This window comes from Eurypyga helias, unplaced genomic scaffold (assembly GCF_000690775.1).
Source record: "Eurypyga helias isolate BGI_N326 unplaced genomic scaffold, ASM69077v1 scaffold34250, whole genome shotgun sequence".
NCBI lineage: Eukaryota > Metazoa > Chordata > Aves > Eurypygiformes > Eurypygidae > Eurypyga > Eurypyga helias.
In genome coordinates, this window is record NW_010225604.1 from 16,116 (window position 1) to 34,854 (window position 18,739).

General features: G+C 37.4%; 1 protein-coding gene across 1 annotated transcript in view; it reads right to left on the reverse strand.

Annotated features, from left to right (window-relative positions):
- Nucleotides 1–2,528: 2,528 nt before the first annotated feature.
- ZDHHC14 (zinc finger, DHHC-type containing 14) overlaps nt 2,529–18,739 on the reverse strand; it is a 50,540-nt gene continuing 34,329 nt past the window's right edge. The window contains exons 6-9 of the mRNA XM_010150113.1: nt 18,188–18,290; nt 16,314–16,423; nt 13,095–13,197; nt 2,529–3,799 (exon numbers count right to left, since the gene is read on the reverse strand). Coding sequence (XP_010148415.1) covers nt 3,398–3,799; nt 13,095–13,197; nt 16,314–16,423; nt 18,188–18,290 — 718 coding nt within the window. The 3' untranslated portion in view covers nt 2,529–3,397. The remainder of the gene's footprint in view (nt 3,800–13,094; nt 13,198–16,313; nt 16,424–18,187; nt 18,291–18,739) is intronic.

Below are 18,739 nucleotides of genomic sequence, written 5' to 3' on the forward strand. Positions count from 1 at the left end.
TAGAAAGACTCGGATGGGAAGGAAAACAGACTTAAAATCAGGGTGATCTCGACATCTAGATAGATAAATTCAAAGTGTTTAATTTATTCTCAAGTGCCAAATTAAAAAAAAACCCCATGAACAACATGTTAAAAAATAAGGCCACGATCAAGAATGCTTAAGTAGCACATCCATTTCAATTTTACTAGGTAATTCTTATATCTCAGTAACAAACAAAACAGGAGGTTAGAAAACTGGTGGTGAAAAGCATAATCAAAAATTTCACACAGTAAACAGCATAAAGACTCTAATTCTGTCCTCCTCCCTTGCATTTTACGTTAAAACTGACACTAATTCCATCACGCGCCCAGAGCCGATGTGCAGTTTTTGGCACTACTCCCTAGTGGCAATGACATACCAATGTTGTCACGAAGCTGGTGTTCCTGGAAGCAGCAAATCTCTTGGGTACTTCAGGGAGACTTAAAAAGAGCAACTTCCTTAAAATAGTGATCCTCATCATTACTGCTGCAAGTGGGAGTATTTGATACCACATTAAAAATATGTGACTTGTTCTTAGAGTTGTTTAGGTTGGAAAAAGACCTTTAACATCATCAAGTCCGAGCTTTAACCCAGCACTGCTAATACCACTAAACCATCCCTCAGTGCCATGTCTACATGGCTCTTAAATCCCCACCCACGATGGTGACTCCACCACCTCCCTGGGCAGCCCGTTCCAATGCCTGACAACCCTTTCCACAAAGAAATTTTTCCCAATATGCAATCTAAACCTCCCCTGGTGCAACTCGAGGCTGTTTCTCCTTGTCCTATCGCTTGTCAGTTGGGAGAAGAGACCCACACCCACCACTCTGCAACTTCCTTTCAGGTAGTTGTAGAGGGCAACAAGGTCTCCCCTTGGGCACGCTGCTGGCTCATATTCAGCTGGCTATGACCAACACCTCCAGGTGCTTTTCCGCCGGGCAGCTTCCCAACCACTCATCCCCAAGCCTGTAATGTTGCAGGGGGTTCTTGTGACCCGAGTGCAGGACCCAGCACTTGGCCTTGTTGAACCTCAGACAGCTGGCCTCTGCCCATGGATCCAGCCTGTCCAGATCCCTCTGAAGAACATTCTCACGCTCCAGCAGGTCAACACTCCTGCCCAACTTGGTGTTGTCTGCAAACTTACTGAGGGTGCGCTTGATCCCCTCATCCAAGTCACTGATATTCTTCTGCGTAGTGAATAATGCATCCACATTAACTACCCACAGATACCTGAGAATGATTCAGTCAAGTACTGGTCTACAAATTCGAAGCTGGGATTCTTCACCCAGGCCTAAGACACACCTTAGATATTTCCAGCCCTCAATCTGCTACCTGCTTTAATGTAGATGTTCATGGCTTCATACACCAGAAGCCACATAGAGATGATTTGACTAAATGACTCTCAAAGACCAGACACAGAAATAAGTGCTAAGAGTTGGGGTTTATTGGGAGACTAGCCAACTGTGACACCTGTGTCAGTCAGACCTCAGTGTGGCTGGTGGAAAGAACTCGAGACTGTCCCAGCTTCAGGAAAATGCTGGGAGGATGGCTCCAATAGCTGGGACAGATTTGTCTGCCAGAGGTTCTTTGGTGGACCCATTAGGGCACTTATATAGACAGAAAGTGATATGTTCTACACACCAAATCAGGTCAAAGCTAGCATCATCAATTACAGAAATGGATTGCTTATGAAATCTTAGACGAGTAGGGTTTTTGTCAGTATCTTGTGTGAAGCTTCAACAGCATGGGAGACTGATTTTCTGCAGGCTGATTGTCCTTAATTTCAACAATGAAAGTAAAAACACAAAGACTTTTAGCTTGGTGTTGGTGAACAATCACGGTGAACAATACAGAACCATTACATTTCTTATTGGTGAATGCTTTTCATGTCATAGAGGCATCAGATAAAGTACATTCTGCACTTAGTTTGTCCTGAAAAAAGAAAAATCCAGGTCCCACAACCTGAGAAGCATTGTAAATACAATATTAAAAGCTATTACACTTCCTCAGATTAACTAAGATTCTCTTCAGCTATCTTGAAAAATAATTATAAAAATCTCTTTAACCTTTTCACTGTGCATTACCTCAAAAAAAAAAAAAGGCACAGAAGAAATCAATGAAATAAAGATTTCCATTTAAAATACTAAAGGACAGATAAAAACAAAGCTGGGGGCACCTACAACCTTATTGTTAGCCATTTGAGATTACTGCACTGAGACATCTGTCTTTGTCTTGAACCTTAAGCCCCTCACCATTTAGCCATATGATAAGGAACACAGAATTACAGTCCAAGCAGAGGCTAACTCTACTGTTTCCAAGTAAAGACTTCTCACGGGAACAAATACACGCCTCAAACAAAACCACAGAAGATGCTGAAGCAATCTTAATTGTAACCAGTTCTTCCTCCATAGCTCTGGTTTGATTATGTAAACATATTCCAGCCAAATCTTTACAAACTATGTCAACAAGTCATGATTTCCCCCTCCTTCCCCAGGAAAACTGTACAAGGATAACTGTACACGTCCAAGAAATAGAGGATGTTATTTTATTGGAGGTCCACAGGTAATTGTATCACATTAGGGAGTGGAAGAATCTCATGGTATGGCACAACACAATACCTCACTCTAAACACTTAAACAGAAGGTTAAATGATATGCAACATGATCAAATCAGTAATTCTCCATCTTCCAGGCACCACTGATTAATTTAAAATAAACTTTAATAAATTGAAAAAATAATATAGTCCATTAATTTGTTTGTTGCACTGTCTTTAAATGAAACAGCACTTTGAAAGTCACAAATAAAAAAGCAGCACTTTCTCTTAATACCAACACCACTGTAACACATACTGTAGTGTGGCATGCAAATCCATATCTGCAGTCCTTGTTTGGTTTTTTTTTCTGTATTAACAAAAGGAATGGTAATTTTCTATCTCAAATATTAGTAGCATAACATGTAAGTGCAGATCATCCTTGCCACAAGTGTGGTAAGCCTTAACAAGTGTGTATTACAAGAGCATAGAACACAGAGCATGACACTTACATCCAAGAATCTCTCTCTTTTGTACTGTACATGGAGTTTGTTATAGGCTGAATTCCAACTTGCTGTACTCAAGCTTCAGGAAACAAGATTACTGACCGTTTCTGGTTTTGCTTAAAAACAAAATGCAGTCACCATCAAAGCACTACCATTAACAACCTGGGCAAAAGAATGCCATAGCTCCATTTTAAAAATAACTTGTCCTTTTAGTAGATTCCATTATGCGATGAAGTTTCCATTATAGGCATGTTGCGGAGTCTTACAGTGGTACTGCAGTATCATTCCTGTTAAGTAGACATTAGTATACACCAAGAAACGGTGCAACGTTCAGAAAAGTTGTTCAAACTGAGCTAAGCTTCACGAGACCACGTACTGAGTCTTCATGCAAGGAATCCTGGCTGGCTAGACTCAGGACATGCATTGTATGGCTGTGTGTAATAGGACTTCCACTTGGCAGCATCCCAGGGGGTGATGGAGCTTCTTCAGGAGTAAGAAACTGATGACCTTCGTGTTCCTCTTTTAAAGGTATCATGTCTGTCAAACCTGTATCTGATGTGAGATTTGGCATAGAAGATGGTGGTGTTGGTTGCCCTAGAGTTAGAGTTGCACAAGGCCCACTGATAGCAGTCTTTCCTGGCAAAGGTAGGTCTTCACTAGTTATGCTTGGCTCGCTCTGTAGTAGGGGGGTGGCAGCAGCCTGCAAAACGAATTTAGTGCTCTGAATGCACTGATCTTGGTCACACTGTAGAATGGAAGGGTGTCAAAATCATATAAGGCAAACAAAACAGAGAAAAAAGGGAGAACATGGACAAAAAGGTATGGAAAAGAATGGGATGTGAAGAGAAAAAAGAAAGCTATTAGTATCATTCCATGGTTAGCCACCCAAAAATCCCATTGCATGCTGCCCGGGGGAAAAAAAAAAACCCCAAGCATGCATAATTGAGCCAGTGCTTTGGATTACTATCAAAGTAAATTATCATAAACATGTGCAACATTCACTTAAGGGTTTTGGTAACCTCTAGAACAGTATTTTGCGAGTGTTGTAATTCAAATGCTTTTCTTATTCCTGTTTGAAGACACTGTGGAAAGCCTAGCTGCACAGTCCGTGTGTAGCTAACTGCATCGGGCACCTCAAAACCTCCCTGGTTCCATGCGAGGTGAATCACTTCCACGCTACTCATTTTACCCTAGAATAGCTAACAGTCCAGAGAGAGGCCCAGGACATAAGCCAAGTTCAAAAGCACTACACAAGTGTCTCTCTTAACTGGTCTTCACATATATATATATATATATGTGTGTGTGTATATATATATACACACACTCTAAAGAATATACTACACAATATTCTAGAGGATGTGCAGAAATTAGGCAGCACTGCAGATGCACTGATTTGATATTAAATTTCATGATTTTTAGGCTGTTTTTTGATTGTTACAGAATCACAGAATGGTTTGGGTTGGAAGGGCCCTTAAAGCCCATCTAGTTCCACCCCCCCTGCCATGGGCAGGGACACCTTCCACTAGACCAGGTTGCTCAAAGCCTCATCCAGCCTGGCCTTGAACACTTCCAGGGATGGGGCATCCACAGCTTCTCTGGGCAACCTGTTCCAGTGCCTCACCACCCTCTCCGGGAAGAACTTCTTCCTGATATCCAATCTAAACCTCCCCACTTTCAATTTAAACCCGTTACCCCTTGTCCTGTCACTACAGGCCCTTGTAAAAAGTCCCCCCCAGCTTCCTTGTAGCCCCTTCAGGTACTGGAAGGTGCTATAAGATCTCCCCGGAGCCTTCTCTTCTCCAGGCTCAACAAGCTCAATTTAATTTAATCTTGACAATATGAAGAATCAAGGTACAAACCACAAGTTTTCTGGCAAGCATTTTCACATTAACAAGCCAAATTCAGCATTATATAAATCCAATTAAGCTCATTGACTATTACCAGGAACGCTTTTGGCTCCACATCATTCTTAAGAACTGCTAATACAAAATTATCATTCAGTCCTTGAGATGACAAGACAGGCAGTTGTTTCAATAATGTCCAGCTAGCTAAGTGGGTAGTACACCTACTGCCAAATAAAGTTTCTTTAACACAAACTGGTTCTCATGATTTTCTGAGAGCATCCAATGACAAAATATATTTAATTCAGTCTGATCAGTTACAACATCTGCCGTGTTTCAAAATCCTGTTAGAATCATTTGCCATACTACTGTTCTGCTGTGCAAGAGAAACACTACAGTCAGTGAATACAACCATAAATCCAATGTAGCAAATTAAATTTGGAAACAAGCAAGCAGAATAGTAGAGAATATGTCACCAGAGGTAAGACATGTCTATTCCTTGTTATTATTTCAAGGATTTTGTTAAAGCAGTATGTTCTGCTTTATGTCTGACTTCTTTGATCTATATAGAATTACTGGAAGACATTACAATTCCAACATCTGTTCAAGATGGTCCCGATTATGACCACTGCTACTAACACCACACAAATTCCCTGAAATGCCCATTTGAGTTTACTAAGCCACTGTGATGTACTCTATGCAAACTCATGGAAAGACTTCTGCTTCCACTACTGTATGACAAAAACCATCACTATGAATGCTTCCTCTGATATTTTCAGGTCCGCCAATTCCACCACTGACTAGCTGAATGACAGATGCACACACATTACATTCAGAAAGTGTGCAAGCAGGCTACCTGGTCACAGTAGTTAGGTAGTAGTTTAAATGTGTCTAAGTGGTTTAGGACTCCCACACCAACTACTTTTTGACCGGCACAAGTCCAAGTGTTCCTCTGTCACTTATTTTCCAACATTCACGCTTTCAGAAAGAGAAATGCACTAACTTCTGGTTACATAAACTGAGTTCATATGTATGGGGCAAACAATTTTTCTCCCCCCACAAAATGATGAACAGCCCCAGCCAAACTGAAGCGGTCCCATAAAATTTCAGAGGGATTACTCACAGGCTTAAAGCCAAAACCTTGCATAAGTACCTTACTAAACCTGTCAGCAACTTTTAAAGTCAAGCTTTCGATTAGTAATTCAGTGTGAGTAACTCATTCTTGATTAATATACTGTTATTCACGCTTGCTTATTTCAATTAAACCATAGACCTTCAACCAAACTTACTATACAGACCTTAAAAATCCTTTAACTGAATTTTCAAACTACAAAAAAGACCAACAAAATCAGTCTTCTCTGAAAAGCAGTAGCCAAAGAGCATGTTAAATAACAAAGGAAAGCCTATAACCACTGGGGTACATTGAAAACAAATAATGTTAGCAGCTGACCTATAGCTTTAGTGAAGCTTCAGCACTGATCTTCAAAAGGAAGTCATTAATGTGTTCCACGCAATACAAATATACACTTTTAAATTAGCTGAAGGTAATTTACTTGAACTCTTTGTATACGTTTTCTTTTTACTGAACCCTAGTGCATTTCAACTGAATCAGTATCGGAAAGATAAAGTAACCTCATAAAGCTCCAGTAAACAGCATGTTCTAAAAATTTCCAGGTGCTGTATATCTCTTCATTTTCCATGCCCTTGTCACTTCCCTAAAGCCTCTCAAGTTTGTTTTTTTTTTAAATTATTTGTATTCAACAGTGACCAAAATGAAATATCTTGGGAAAATAAAGGCTGTAAACAGCATTCAAGAATGACTGGAGCAGGGCTTATACTAGAAAAAGAAGATGTGTTCAATAGTATACAGGTAGACTATTCTTGAGTCTAAACAGCCAACATAAAACAAAACAAAGAAATGAAATTTGTTTATAGGGTTGGCATGGTGGTTTCTCATTGATTCCATATTTGACTGAACTAAGTTAAATTTAGGGCCAAAAGTCTTAACAGCTGTCAATCACATGAATTATTCAACGCCAGCATTTCAAATGAAATAAAAAAGCCTAGGATTGCAACAAAAAGGAAGCTAAGCACTGAAATCTAAATAGCTAAAAATCTACTGTAGAGATTACTCCACCAGCACCTTCTTACTTCAGATCTACTTATTTCATTTTCCCTTTACAAATCCCACTGTTTCAGAGGAACAGCAGATTCTGAAGGTAAGACAAGTTGAATAAGTTCTACAAGTACGGAAGTTCAATTATATGTACACAGAAATTTTTAGCCATCTTTGTATTTATTTCCACATGAAAAGGCACAAATTAAAGCAAATTGGACAAAACCTAAAATTCTGCATTTATTCCAAAAAAATAATAAATACAAACACTAAGGAAATAATATTTTTAATTTTTTCTGAAGAAAATCTTATGTTTTCTAAGCTACACAAACATACATGTTAACATCACTGTTGTACACGGCAATATATTTTTCACATTTGTAATGCCAAAGACAGATTATTTACTTTGAATTTTAAATCAACTTTGTTAAGAATTTTCTATATACTAGTAACATTAATGAATTGTTACAGTTCTCAGAAGATGGAGAAAAGGTTGAGTTACCTCAGCATCTCTGAATAAAGCAATAACAAAGTTTGGAGGAGACTGACAGCACTGACTGACAGTGCTATGAAGTAAGAGAAAGGATGCTGAAAGAGATGGGTACAGTAGATGGATAAGGAGTGTAGAGGTGGAGCTGTATAACTGTTCCCAAAAGCTGTAGCATTTCACAAAGTCATGGTACTGCAGATACTGTGCAACACAAACCCTACCAAGTAGTACAGAGTACCAGGAGTAGACCTATGAAGAGAAAGGCTTCTGTAGCCAAATGGGAAACTACCTGTTCAGGGATTTTTATTTCAGACTAGCTACTGTTTGCTCTTGTGGACTGAATGCCTGTGAATGGTTAGAGCATGCTGGGGGCATTCTGGAAGCACATCGTCTAAAGGAATCTAGTTCATGTGCTCTGATACCGCCCTGTGAACAAAAATGCAGTAAATATGCACAATCAAAAAAAATGGCTTCTGAAACATACCTCGACACAAAGCAAAATGCTGAAGTTGATTTACTGCACGTGTCCTTAACCCATTTCAGCTGTGAAGCAAAATGCTTTAATAAAAACCTCTGTCAACACCAACTGTAGTAATGTTGACTTGGTAAGAGCCCTAAGTTCTGTTTCAGGCAATGATAAACTGTATTTGTGAGGTACAACAGTAGATACACAAGGAAATACTCTAAAACTCCCAGCAAAGTGGGGCTCCTATCCTTGCTGATTCTTTTACTGTTTTGACAGAAATACTTCCTCCTAATAATGAGAATATGAAAAGCAAAGGAAAATGTTAATGTTAATTTTTCAGAGTTAATGTTCCCTGGATCAGCTGTATTCTAGATCAGTGCTAGGAATACTGATGTGAATCTTTGGGAGATGACTTTCCTGCACGTCTCACTGGTAACGAAGGTTGCACATGTGCTAGTGTGGTTCCCATAATTTTCAGTGGTATGTATTAAGTAAGAAAACAAACACTCTAACTAAAGAATTTGCATCCAGGAAAGGAGAGGCAGCACTGAAAATCAGGGAATTTGGCACACAAGGAACTACCTAAGCACTGAAGAGATGCCTAGGAATGCAGGAGTACAAATAAATTTCTTAAACCCAAAGGAATTAACCTGTCCTGACACAGAGGCAGATGGAAGCAAAATGTATCACTTTATAAGGCACTAGAGAATGCCTAGAGACATCATAGTAAAAATAAACCAAACTAATTCCTCTAAAAAAAGTGTGTGGAGTCAGATAGATCCCGTGTTTCTTCATAATGGATTAGTAAAGAATAAAATAACCTGCAATAAAACCCAAGAATCAACTCAGGTTTTTAAGAGACTGCTAAGTACTGCAAAAGTGCAGATCCAGGTAACGGTAGCTGATGGGTTTATGGTGAAATAAGAACTTTTTTTAGAATACAAAGAAAATACATCTTAAAATGAAAGAGAAAGAAAGAATAAAATACAAAGAAAATTATGATTTCCTAATGGATGAGATACTGTGTTTCATGCATAAAACCCCCAAGATTCCTAAGAATAAGATGACTTGGGCAATCAAACTAATGAAGAGCTTGTAAAATTAATCAGCAATAAAATGCAATAGGGAAATACTTTGAAAATATCAGATCTACAGATATGCTTGTCACTTGGATAAGGATATTAAGAAGTTGGCTAATGAATTTACCAGATTAATTTCAAATTATATTGGAAGAGATTAAAAACACTGGGAATGTACCAAGAAAAAATAATTATGTGCTTCTAGCCTTCAAAAAGTAAATATAAATTCAGGTCTTTGTAAAATAAGGGAGATCCTAAGAAGAAAACAGGTGAAAAAGTTATTTAAAAAAGATCTAGAAAAAAATAAATTCATACTATGGGGGTCTATGAAACACTGGTTATAGAAACAACCCTGACTTTCTGAGATTGTGACGAACTGAGTCACTAGCACGAGTAGGGTAGCTTCTATATAAAATATTCAAAGTCTGAAAGGCAGAGTCACCACAGAAGTTGTTAAATATAAAAATAGTGCCCCACAAATGGTATCCTGATCAACAGATAATGTATTGCACTGAAAACAAGCATCTGGCAAATTTAAACTTAGCCTGATATTTATTTTGAGCTTAAACGCAGAAAACGATGCTATGCTAAAGATGTATTACAATAAATGATAGCAGAATATAATTCTAAGCAACTCAAAGGGATTTAAAGAATGGTGAGAGGCTACTTAGGTGAGGCATAAGAATTCTATTTATAAAGACACAAGTCACTGAGTAAAAGATTTGAGGGAAGGGAGAGAAGGAAAGAGGGAAGGGAAGGAATAAGAGAAGACAAGTGTGAGAAGCTGTTCATTAAAATCTTCCTGTAATATTAACGTGTGGGAGAGATTTGAGCACTCTATATGGATTAAGTAGTATAGCATCTAGACATTAAGATTCAATGCAGAAATAAGAAGATGTAATATACTCTGGAATAAAATCCAAGGAGACACACCATAAATGTTTACTGGAAGACACTTCAGATTTCTAATAAGTTATTTCCTGTACTCAAAACCATTAAACATCCCAAAATGCTGTAATTATCTGATGACGTATAAAAGGCAAAACCGCTGCTATTTAGGTAGTATTTATGGACTAAGACTATGATCTACACATGATCTTCAGTCAAGGACGTTCACTTTGCCTGTTCTTACCTGAAACCTTAACGATACAAACTGCAGTACCAGATCATCCCCTTCAAACTAGACAGTTCTTTGTGGTCCAACCTGCCTCAGATCCAAGAAAGCGGTTTTCAGTTTATGCCTCTGCCTTTTTCCCAAGAGGTATGCGACCTTCAGAAGGGAAAACTGAGTCATATTCCATCTTTTGCCTAACCTTTGTCAGTGAAGCATGAAGTAAAAAGGAAGCCTTGTCTTCCACAAAGACTTGCCCTCTACTGTTTTGCTTCCACTGAGTCTTGGGCTTGAGCTAGTCTATTATTTAAATCTTCAATCACCAAAGGAAATTTTGATGTTTGTATTTGAACTTCTAGCAAGAGGGATTCTAGAGAACCTTGCAGAGATTCCTCCTCTAAAAAACCCCAAACAGACATACATGAAAAAAACCCCAACCCCCACCAAAAAAAAAGTGCCGAACAAACAAAAACTCCCAAAACTCAAACAACGGCATGCCACATGCCTTGTTTTACTTCTTGCCATAAAGTGTTCTCCACTGCCTTTTCACTGAAGAAGCTTCCTCAGCCCTTTTCAGGGTAAAACAACTGAATGGCTGGTCTTCCCCAGTGCTCCTGTTCACAAACTTCTTCAGAAGAAACTAAGATTGTGTACTGGGAAGAAAGCTGAGAGAAAGAGGTACTGTACTAGGGGTCACTTGGTGGGAAAAATGTTTAAATAGAATGACAAAGTTTTAGTTGATTATTTCTGTCTGAAGTTAAATTGGAACAGGAAATCTGTTAACTGAACAGAATGGCTGACAATAACTAAAGCTAGTGAATTAATTTTGGTAGAAATAAAAGGAAGTCTTATGTGGACGAGACTGAGTTCTTAACTGTGAAATAAATCAGTTTTGTTGTTTGCTGCTTTCTGAGATGGACAGAAGGGAACTTGGAGGCAGGCACAGAGTCTACTGTGAAGAGCAAAAACATTGACCCTACAACTGAGAAACAGGGAAACCTGAAACAAGGACAAAATCAGAGGCAAAGTCATGTCCCGCTGCATTGTTGCCAGCAGGAAATTAATTTAGTATTTCTTACGCTTCAAACAACTTAGTGAAGAATGCAAAACTGAAATATGGGAAATAGTGCTAGAGAGACTGGGAAACTAAGCAGGTCTTTAACAGTTTGCAAGAAAACTCGAGAGACATTTTAATGCTGATCGTCAGCTGCCACTAGAAGCCAATTGGGTCTTGGATAAAGACCAGGAATAACACTGAGAAAAATGGCATCACAATCCTAAAGATATTCCTCCATACCAAACATGACATATTACATAGTACAAGCTTTTTCTGAGAGATCATTTTCAGGAATGAAAGTTTGCACATTTCCAAGTGACTCTGATAACTGTTAAAGAATCCAAGCCTTTCCCACCTTGAGTAGTGTGGATATGAGATATTATATTCTAGGAGATAAGAAGTTCAAATCCTTGAAGAATTTGCAGAATTACAGGTATTACACTCTAAAATCATAACAGCTATCTGTTAGACTTAAAGTAACACTGTAACAAATTTCTCCATCTCTAGAGATAAATTTAGCCAATTTTCTATCAAACTGGAAAAAGTTCGATCCACATTAATATCCATTAATAAAGATAGTGTCTTCTTACAATGCAAGAATGATTCTTATAATACTAAGATAACTTAATGCCAGGGACTTAGTGTGGGTTAATGATCCTCACATATAAGAAGCCTTGACAGAGTCAGAAAGTTTGGGTAATTCCTGAAAGGCCTCAGGACATGAGGCTACTTGTAAGGTCTGCTTTATCTTCTTTTAACCCCACTCTTTTCTCTTTTCAGAGTTACTTTTTATTTTTTTTGAGTAACACTTGCATGTAGCATTACCTTGTTCTGCACAACTGCACCTCACAAAAGATTCAGAGTTAATACTGTGTCTCTAATACATTTTCTCATTAAGGAGACTAACAAATCTATTTAATCCTCAAAATAATAAGTAAAAACAGCTTATAGGAACCACAGCAAAATTTTTATACAGTTTTATCAGCAACACTGAAACTAATCTGTCTGGGAAGAGTGAGTATTTTCTTCTTTTATTCAAAAGAAAGGCTGAATTATGTCAGAAGGCCTTGTGACCGCCTTTTTTTGGCAGAGGGAGGGCATCCATAACTCATGGCTTCTTTGTCAAAGTCTTAGAACCCATGTAATATGAAGAAATGTGGATAATAATTCAGAAATAGGCACATATGTGAGATGCTTGCCTTTGGAAAAAGATCTCTTTCCAGTTATTCTCCTCTTCTTGGCACTGGAAATGCTATCTTCCATTATGATAGCCAATGCTACCAGCAAAAAGAAAGTAAAAACTATTGGCACAGTTTCAAAGATGTTTAAAAGCTTTTGTTGTAGCAATCCAGTGGCCATTTTTTGATCATTTTTTGAAAGTCCAGTGTCCTCCTGCTCTTTCTTCAACACACTTCTCCCCTAGAAATTCCTCTTTGTTCATCTTTGCTTTTAAAAACACATTAGTCTATGCAAAACCACAGCGTACAGGCAAAGAAGGAAATAGAGTATGAAGAAAGTGCCACACAAAATAACAATTAGCTGGGAAATGATGAACCAGAGCAAGTCCATGATATTTGAATATTCCAGTTCAAAACACAGCAGGTGTCAACAGTAAAAGTCAAAACGCCAATATATTCAAATAAATCAATAGTGTAGAAAAGCCTCTCTGTTTTTAGAGTCCATGAACAATAACTATTACACTGTGTGAAACATACATTAAAAAGAGCCTCAGGTTTTTTTCCTTACTGTTAATAAACAAGTCATTCCACCCAGAGTGTCAGCTGTCTCCAGTTAGTTATTACTTGATTAGTTCACATGAAAGCGGAGAAGGAAAACATTCACAGGAATCTTGATGAACAACACTATGGGATGATTCCTACCATGTTGCTCTGAGATTGTGTGGCCCCGTACATAGTAATGCCATTTGATGGTCCTGCTAATTGCGGTGTATCCGGTTGTATAAATCCTCTTCTGTCAATTAAGCTACGGAATAATCAAAATAAAGAAAAAGAGTCAGAGATATTGCTGATCAATAACTATCTTCTCTAAATAAAAAGAAAGAGAAAAGATTTCTATCATACAACAGACCTTAATACCAATACCTTCAAATGTGCCCCTCTTACTCAACTGAAGTACAAGACTTCAGATTTCTACCCATCAGCAAGGTAACTGTTTCCTTGTACTACTATCCACCATGTAGTCATACACACTGCTACTTTCCTGCATTTTTATCATTGACAAAAGATTTAGAAGCTGACCAGAAGAAACCACAAACCCAAGACTTTTAAACTACAGGCGTGAAAACAAATTACAAAACTCGCTAGTACATTTTGAATCAGTATCTATTTTTAACCTTCTTTTGTTATCAGTTTCCACTCCTCAAAATGAAATCACAAAATTCAGAAAAAAGAAAGAGGAAGGTTTTTTTTAGACAACCTACTTGCCAAGTATTTCATGGAAGTTACCTAACACTGCTCATGGTGCTCCACTATTCTTACCAAAGTGCTGCACTCATAGATGCAAATCAGAAATTTTAAGAAAATGTTTCATGGAGAAATTAGTAAAAATAAGTAAAAATCTATATAAGATACCTAGCTAAAGATTTTGTTAAACTAGCACATACAATTTTACTCTCAACTTGAGAACTATAAACCAAGGTTCTTGCAGTTAATACTCATAAAAAGCTCAACATACAGAACTACGTACTACATGCTACATGTGTATTAGCTCATCTCACTTCCAGACAAAAAAACCCATTTCAACTGTTTACGTTTCAATTAATTCAAAGGTTGGGGGATTTTTTGTTTGTTTGGTTTTAAAGCATATGTTGCTTTTTAATTATAGTTCCATATATTTTCATTATTAAAATTATTTTTTTTCCCTCCCTGTGACCTGAACAATGTTACTTACCATCTGGAAAACTACAAGTTTTACCACAGGATATCAAACTTTAACTGGAAGGTTTATAGTTCCTGTTACTAAAACAAAATGACAGGAATACCTTAAAGCACCCGAGTACTAAAGTCAGTACAGAACTGGTTTTATTTGCTGATTTATGGGCTCTCTAAATTCACTGAGGGTCAAGATGGCTTCAATTTTAAAAGATAAGAACAGGATGCATGGAAAAAATGAAGGTGTTTCCCTTCTCAAATGTCAGTGAGGTTTCTACCACTCAGAGACCAGTTTAAGCTCTCCTCATGAAGGTCTGCAGAACAAGTTTTTATGTACATTCAAAACACTCAGAAATCCATCTGAGATTATAATCTGCCATGTGGCAAGCACTCCTTCAAAAATGAGATGCTTTAAAATAGGTGTTTGGTTTATTATATCAGAACACTAGATAGACCTACGCTGACAGCTATGGGGCAAATTAAGATGTGAAAGTTACTGTGGGGGACATGTAAAACACATTTTGAATTTGGTAGCATAGGTCTAAAAATAAGAAACATTATCTTTAACAGAAGTGAAAAAAGTACGGATTATTTACAGATCCTCTCTTACTCTGCATTCCATTCTCAGAGGCACTTGAATGTTTTGAATTTTAAACTGTAATTGCTGCTAAACCACTTTACCAGAATTTAATGAAAAAAATAATATCTAGTGATTTAGGACACAGCTGAGATTAAATGTCAAAAAAAGCAAGGTTATAATTTACCTTTTACAGTCAGTAGACTTTTACTATTGGTCACAAAATATGTCCCTGCAGAAACACTACATATACTTTAGCATGTAAGTAAGTTATGTTGCTATATGGAATTTAGGAAAAAATGTAAAAACTCTGTTAAAACACAGGAGCCAATGCCTGTCTGGTCTATTGCACGCTGCTACTTGTATCAGCCTAAGCTGCTCTTCCAAATACTGAGAAACATTACGTAGTATTAAGAAAGATTTCCATTTGGAGTCAAACAAAGGAATTTGAAGCATGGCACTGAGTTTGTGTCACATACTTTCATGAAACCAAAAAGGCAGAATTCAAGGGCTGGCTTCAGGCCCCATCTATACAGGCAGGAAGCAGAGACAGGGTTACTCTTTCTCACAACAGGGATTATAGTGTCATCCCCATATGTGGAAATCTTAACTTGGTTGGGTCCCCCTTAGGAAAAGATGTCAGTCTCTCCTGATGACCCTCAGCTGCTCACTGAAGAACCACCTCAGATATTCATAATAGGAAAGACAGAAACCCCACTTCCAGTGAAACACCTTAGCCACTTGACTATAAAGTCATTTACTTCTTTTCTTCTTGATAGTTTAGATTCATAATTATGTAATTCCACACAAAGCAAAACAGCTTCAACTGATGGGTATGCCACAAAAATAACCTACAAGATGTCAGCCACTCTCTACAGAGGAACTGGGTCTCTACTATACATGTAGTACACAAACTGTCTAACCACTGAGCATTAGAATAAAAAGAGAATTATGTCTTTCCTGTTGCCAGTTTTATTTCTCTAGTCTCAGCTCTGTCTTATATTTTGTTCAAGCTGAAAAGCAACCTGCAAAGTTGAAAATATAAATATTTTGGATTTCAAAAGTGAAAATGGATGCAGCAAAAATTAATCCATGAAGCTTCCTCTGGAATTGCTTTGGTGTAAGACTACCAAATTCAACTTAAAGTATGTTAACAGTCGTATAACTAAAGAAAATTACTGTCCATTTAAATAAAACAGTTCAGAGTGAAAAGACAAAAATGAACAACTATCAAACTAGTTGTGTACAACTCTCCTAAGCTATCAAACAGATGTGACACGAGTTAACAGTTCAATAAACTTCCAAATCACTTATCACACAAACTACTAGGAATTTCTAAATGCTAGAAGTTATTAACTGCAGTGGCAAAGGTTCAAACAACAGATAAACAAGTCTATTTTCATTTCAGATTTCAACTTTAAATATAATTTACATGATCTGATCACTAACTTAGTTTAACCACAATTTACCAGTGTATCTCTCTACTACTGAAGAAAAGCTTAATCAGAGCTTCTAATGGACAGGACACCAGGACATTATTTCTGTTGAGTAAACTCAAGCAATCAGAATGTATTTTTTCATCAGTAATTGTGTGCCTTCATTTATACTAACAACACTTTTGGTACTCTTACCTTGGAGAGAGGGGCCCACAGAGTGCAGCACAGCAATTAGTAAAAATGTTGCCATAACTGTATGGATTATAGTTCTCTTTACCTCTTTTATTTGACCATGATCCTTTAATCTGAAGAGATATGAACAAGATGCATCACATATACTGCAATACAGAAAACAGCTGAGAGAAATTAAGGGTTACTAAACCAGCAACATGCTGCTTACATCAGAGACAGAGCAGAGAAAACCCACTTTCCAAACAGCTTAGAGCTTTGGGCTGTTAGGAAAGGCTGGACCCTAAAATCTTACACGCAAGCACATGGCCTCCATAGATCTAGAGAACCCAAAATCTCAAAGGACCAATAATCACAGCAGTAATTTCAACATCTAAACATTATGGTCTAAGCCTAATTTTACAAATACTATGGTATGTTCTACAGAGGAGATTTGATTGCCACATACCATTAAAGCCAGCAATAAAGCACTACTTTTCCATACTCTTGGGTAAGTGATCAAGCTGTGCAATACCACACAACATTATCTTCCCTAATGCCCACAGATGGCTCTAAATATTATGAAGCAACTGCAGTCATTACTACCTTTTAGCCCATACTACATTTTCTTTTAGCCAGTCTTGCTTTTCTGTTTGTGAGATACTTGAGAGCCTGAGTAGAACATTTTACTGTATTCAATTGGAAATGTATGCTTTAAATTAAATTACTGAATAGTTTACTTGAAATTCGGACATGTTACACTGATGCAGTTCCCTGCTATCTGACCTTCAACAATCCAGAGACATTTATTTGAGGGAAGGGAAGATAGTGGAAGCATGCTGGGTCTCTCTAAGGACACAACATTCACCTAAACCTAGTAACTGACAAATACCAGAGTATCTCATCTGTCTTACTAAAGAGGTAGATTTCTTCAAGTCAGGCTATTTGCTTGGATACTTGATGCTGAGGCTCAATTCTTTCTGAGCCTACTTGCCAAGTTGTTTTTTCTGGTTGATGGGTATTTATTGTAAAATTTATAATTTTAACCGTGACCTTAAACAATAACATGTGCTTGACAGTCCCAAAAATGCTACTTTTACATTTACCAGATGCTTATGAAAAAAGGTGCAACAGAAAACTACAATAAAATAATTCTAAACTTGAAGTAATTTGCTAGATTACTTGCTGAATTTGAACAAGCTGTCTATACCACTAGCCACCTAGCTGTTTATTTTCTCTTTTTATTCATTTTGTATTTCTGCTTTAAGGGAGGGCACATGAAGCTTCCACACAGCTAAACAGAATTTCACACCAAAACAATGGAAACTTATGTGCAAAATAGGAAAACTGCAGAGATGAGAAAATTGACCTTTAAATTAATGATACAGTCCTTGCCAGAGGTTTTAGACATCAGACTAGCAAAAAAAAAATTCAAAGGAAAAATAAAATAAAAGGGTAATTTTTTTTGTTTTGAGAATTCACCACACTGATTTTTATATTAAGGAATTTTTGAGTCACAGAATATTTAGGACTCCCAGCAAAAAACAGATACTGAAAAATATTTACTAATTCCCTACGGTATAAAATATACTTGTTTGGCTCCTCTCTTCTATATTTTCTTATTTCAAGATACAGGTCCTGTGGGTGTAAATCATAATGGGCACATTATGTAAGCAACACATCTTCAAACCACAATAAATAGTGTCCAAAAGATGTCTTCTGATATTTTGAATCAAGCATGACCAGGTTAGTTCCTTCTTTCTTACTGAGGCATTCACAAAATTACGCAGACAGGTATGACTTCAAGAATAACAGAGAAAAACTGCATGCAATTAGAATTAAATCATCTCCTCCTCATTACTATTTAGAAACATATATGTAGAAACGTACTATGAACTTACATCTTCATTTGTTGTCTGATTGGAGCTGATCAAATACGTGTGAAAACCTGAGAGGCCAACAATGGACCATACTGAGAAAAAACACACCACAGCTTCCAGCACAGTAATTGAAAGTCAAGGAAACATATGCAAATGAAAAAAAAAAAAATCCAATAACAAGTAGTTACAATCACAAAATTCAGGGTAGTCAACACAAGTCCCTCGAGATCTCTGGGGTACTTCAAAGGGGTCAGCAGAAGTCAAACTCAGAAAAGCAACTCTACTGTCAGTAGGCTTTAGCGTACAGGCCACTGAATAGCTTCTACACCAGCCGATATTGAAGGGTCTGTAGGCTGAAAAAGGCCAGAAACTGCTGATGAGTGGTTCTGATCTTAATTGCTGAAATTCAGTTTTTCATGTCCACTCTACAAAAGTCATCACGCTTGTATTAAGACAGGTAAATTGATAAGTAATGGTAAATAACACTTCCGACAGGGCAAGGGGAAGATCAAACACAAGAGAAGTAACCCAAGGCTAGCTGAATAGCAAAGACAGAACAGGGACATTTGTACA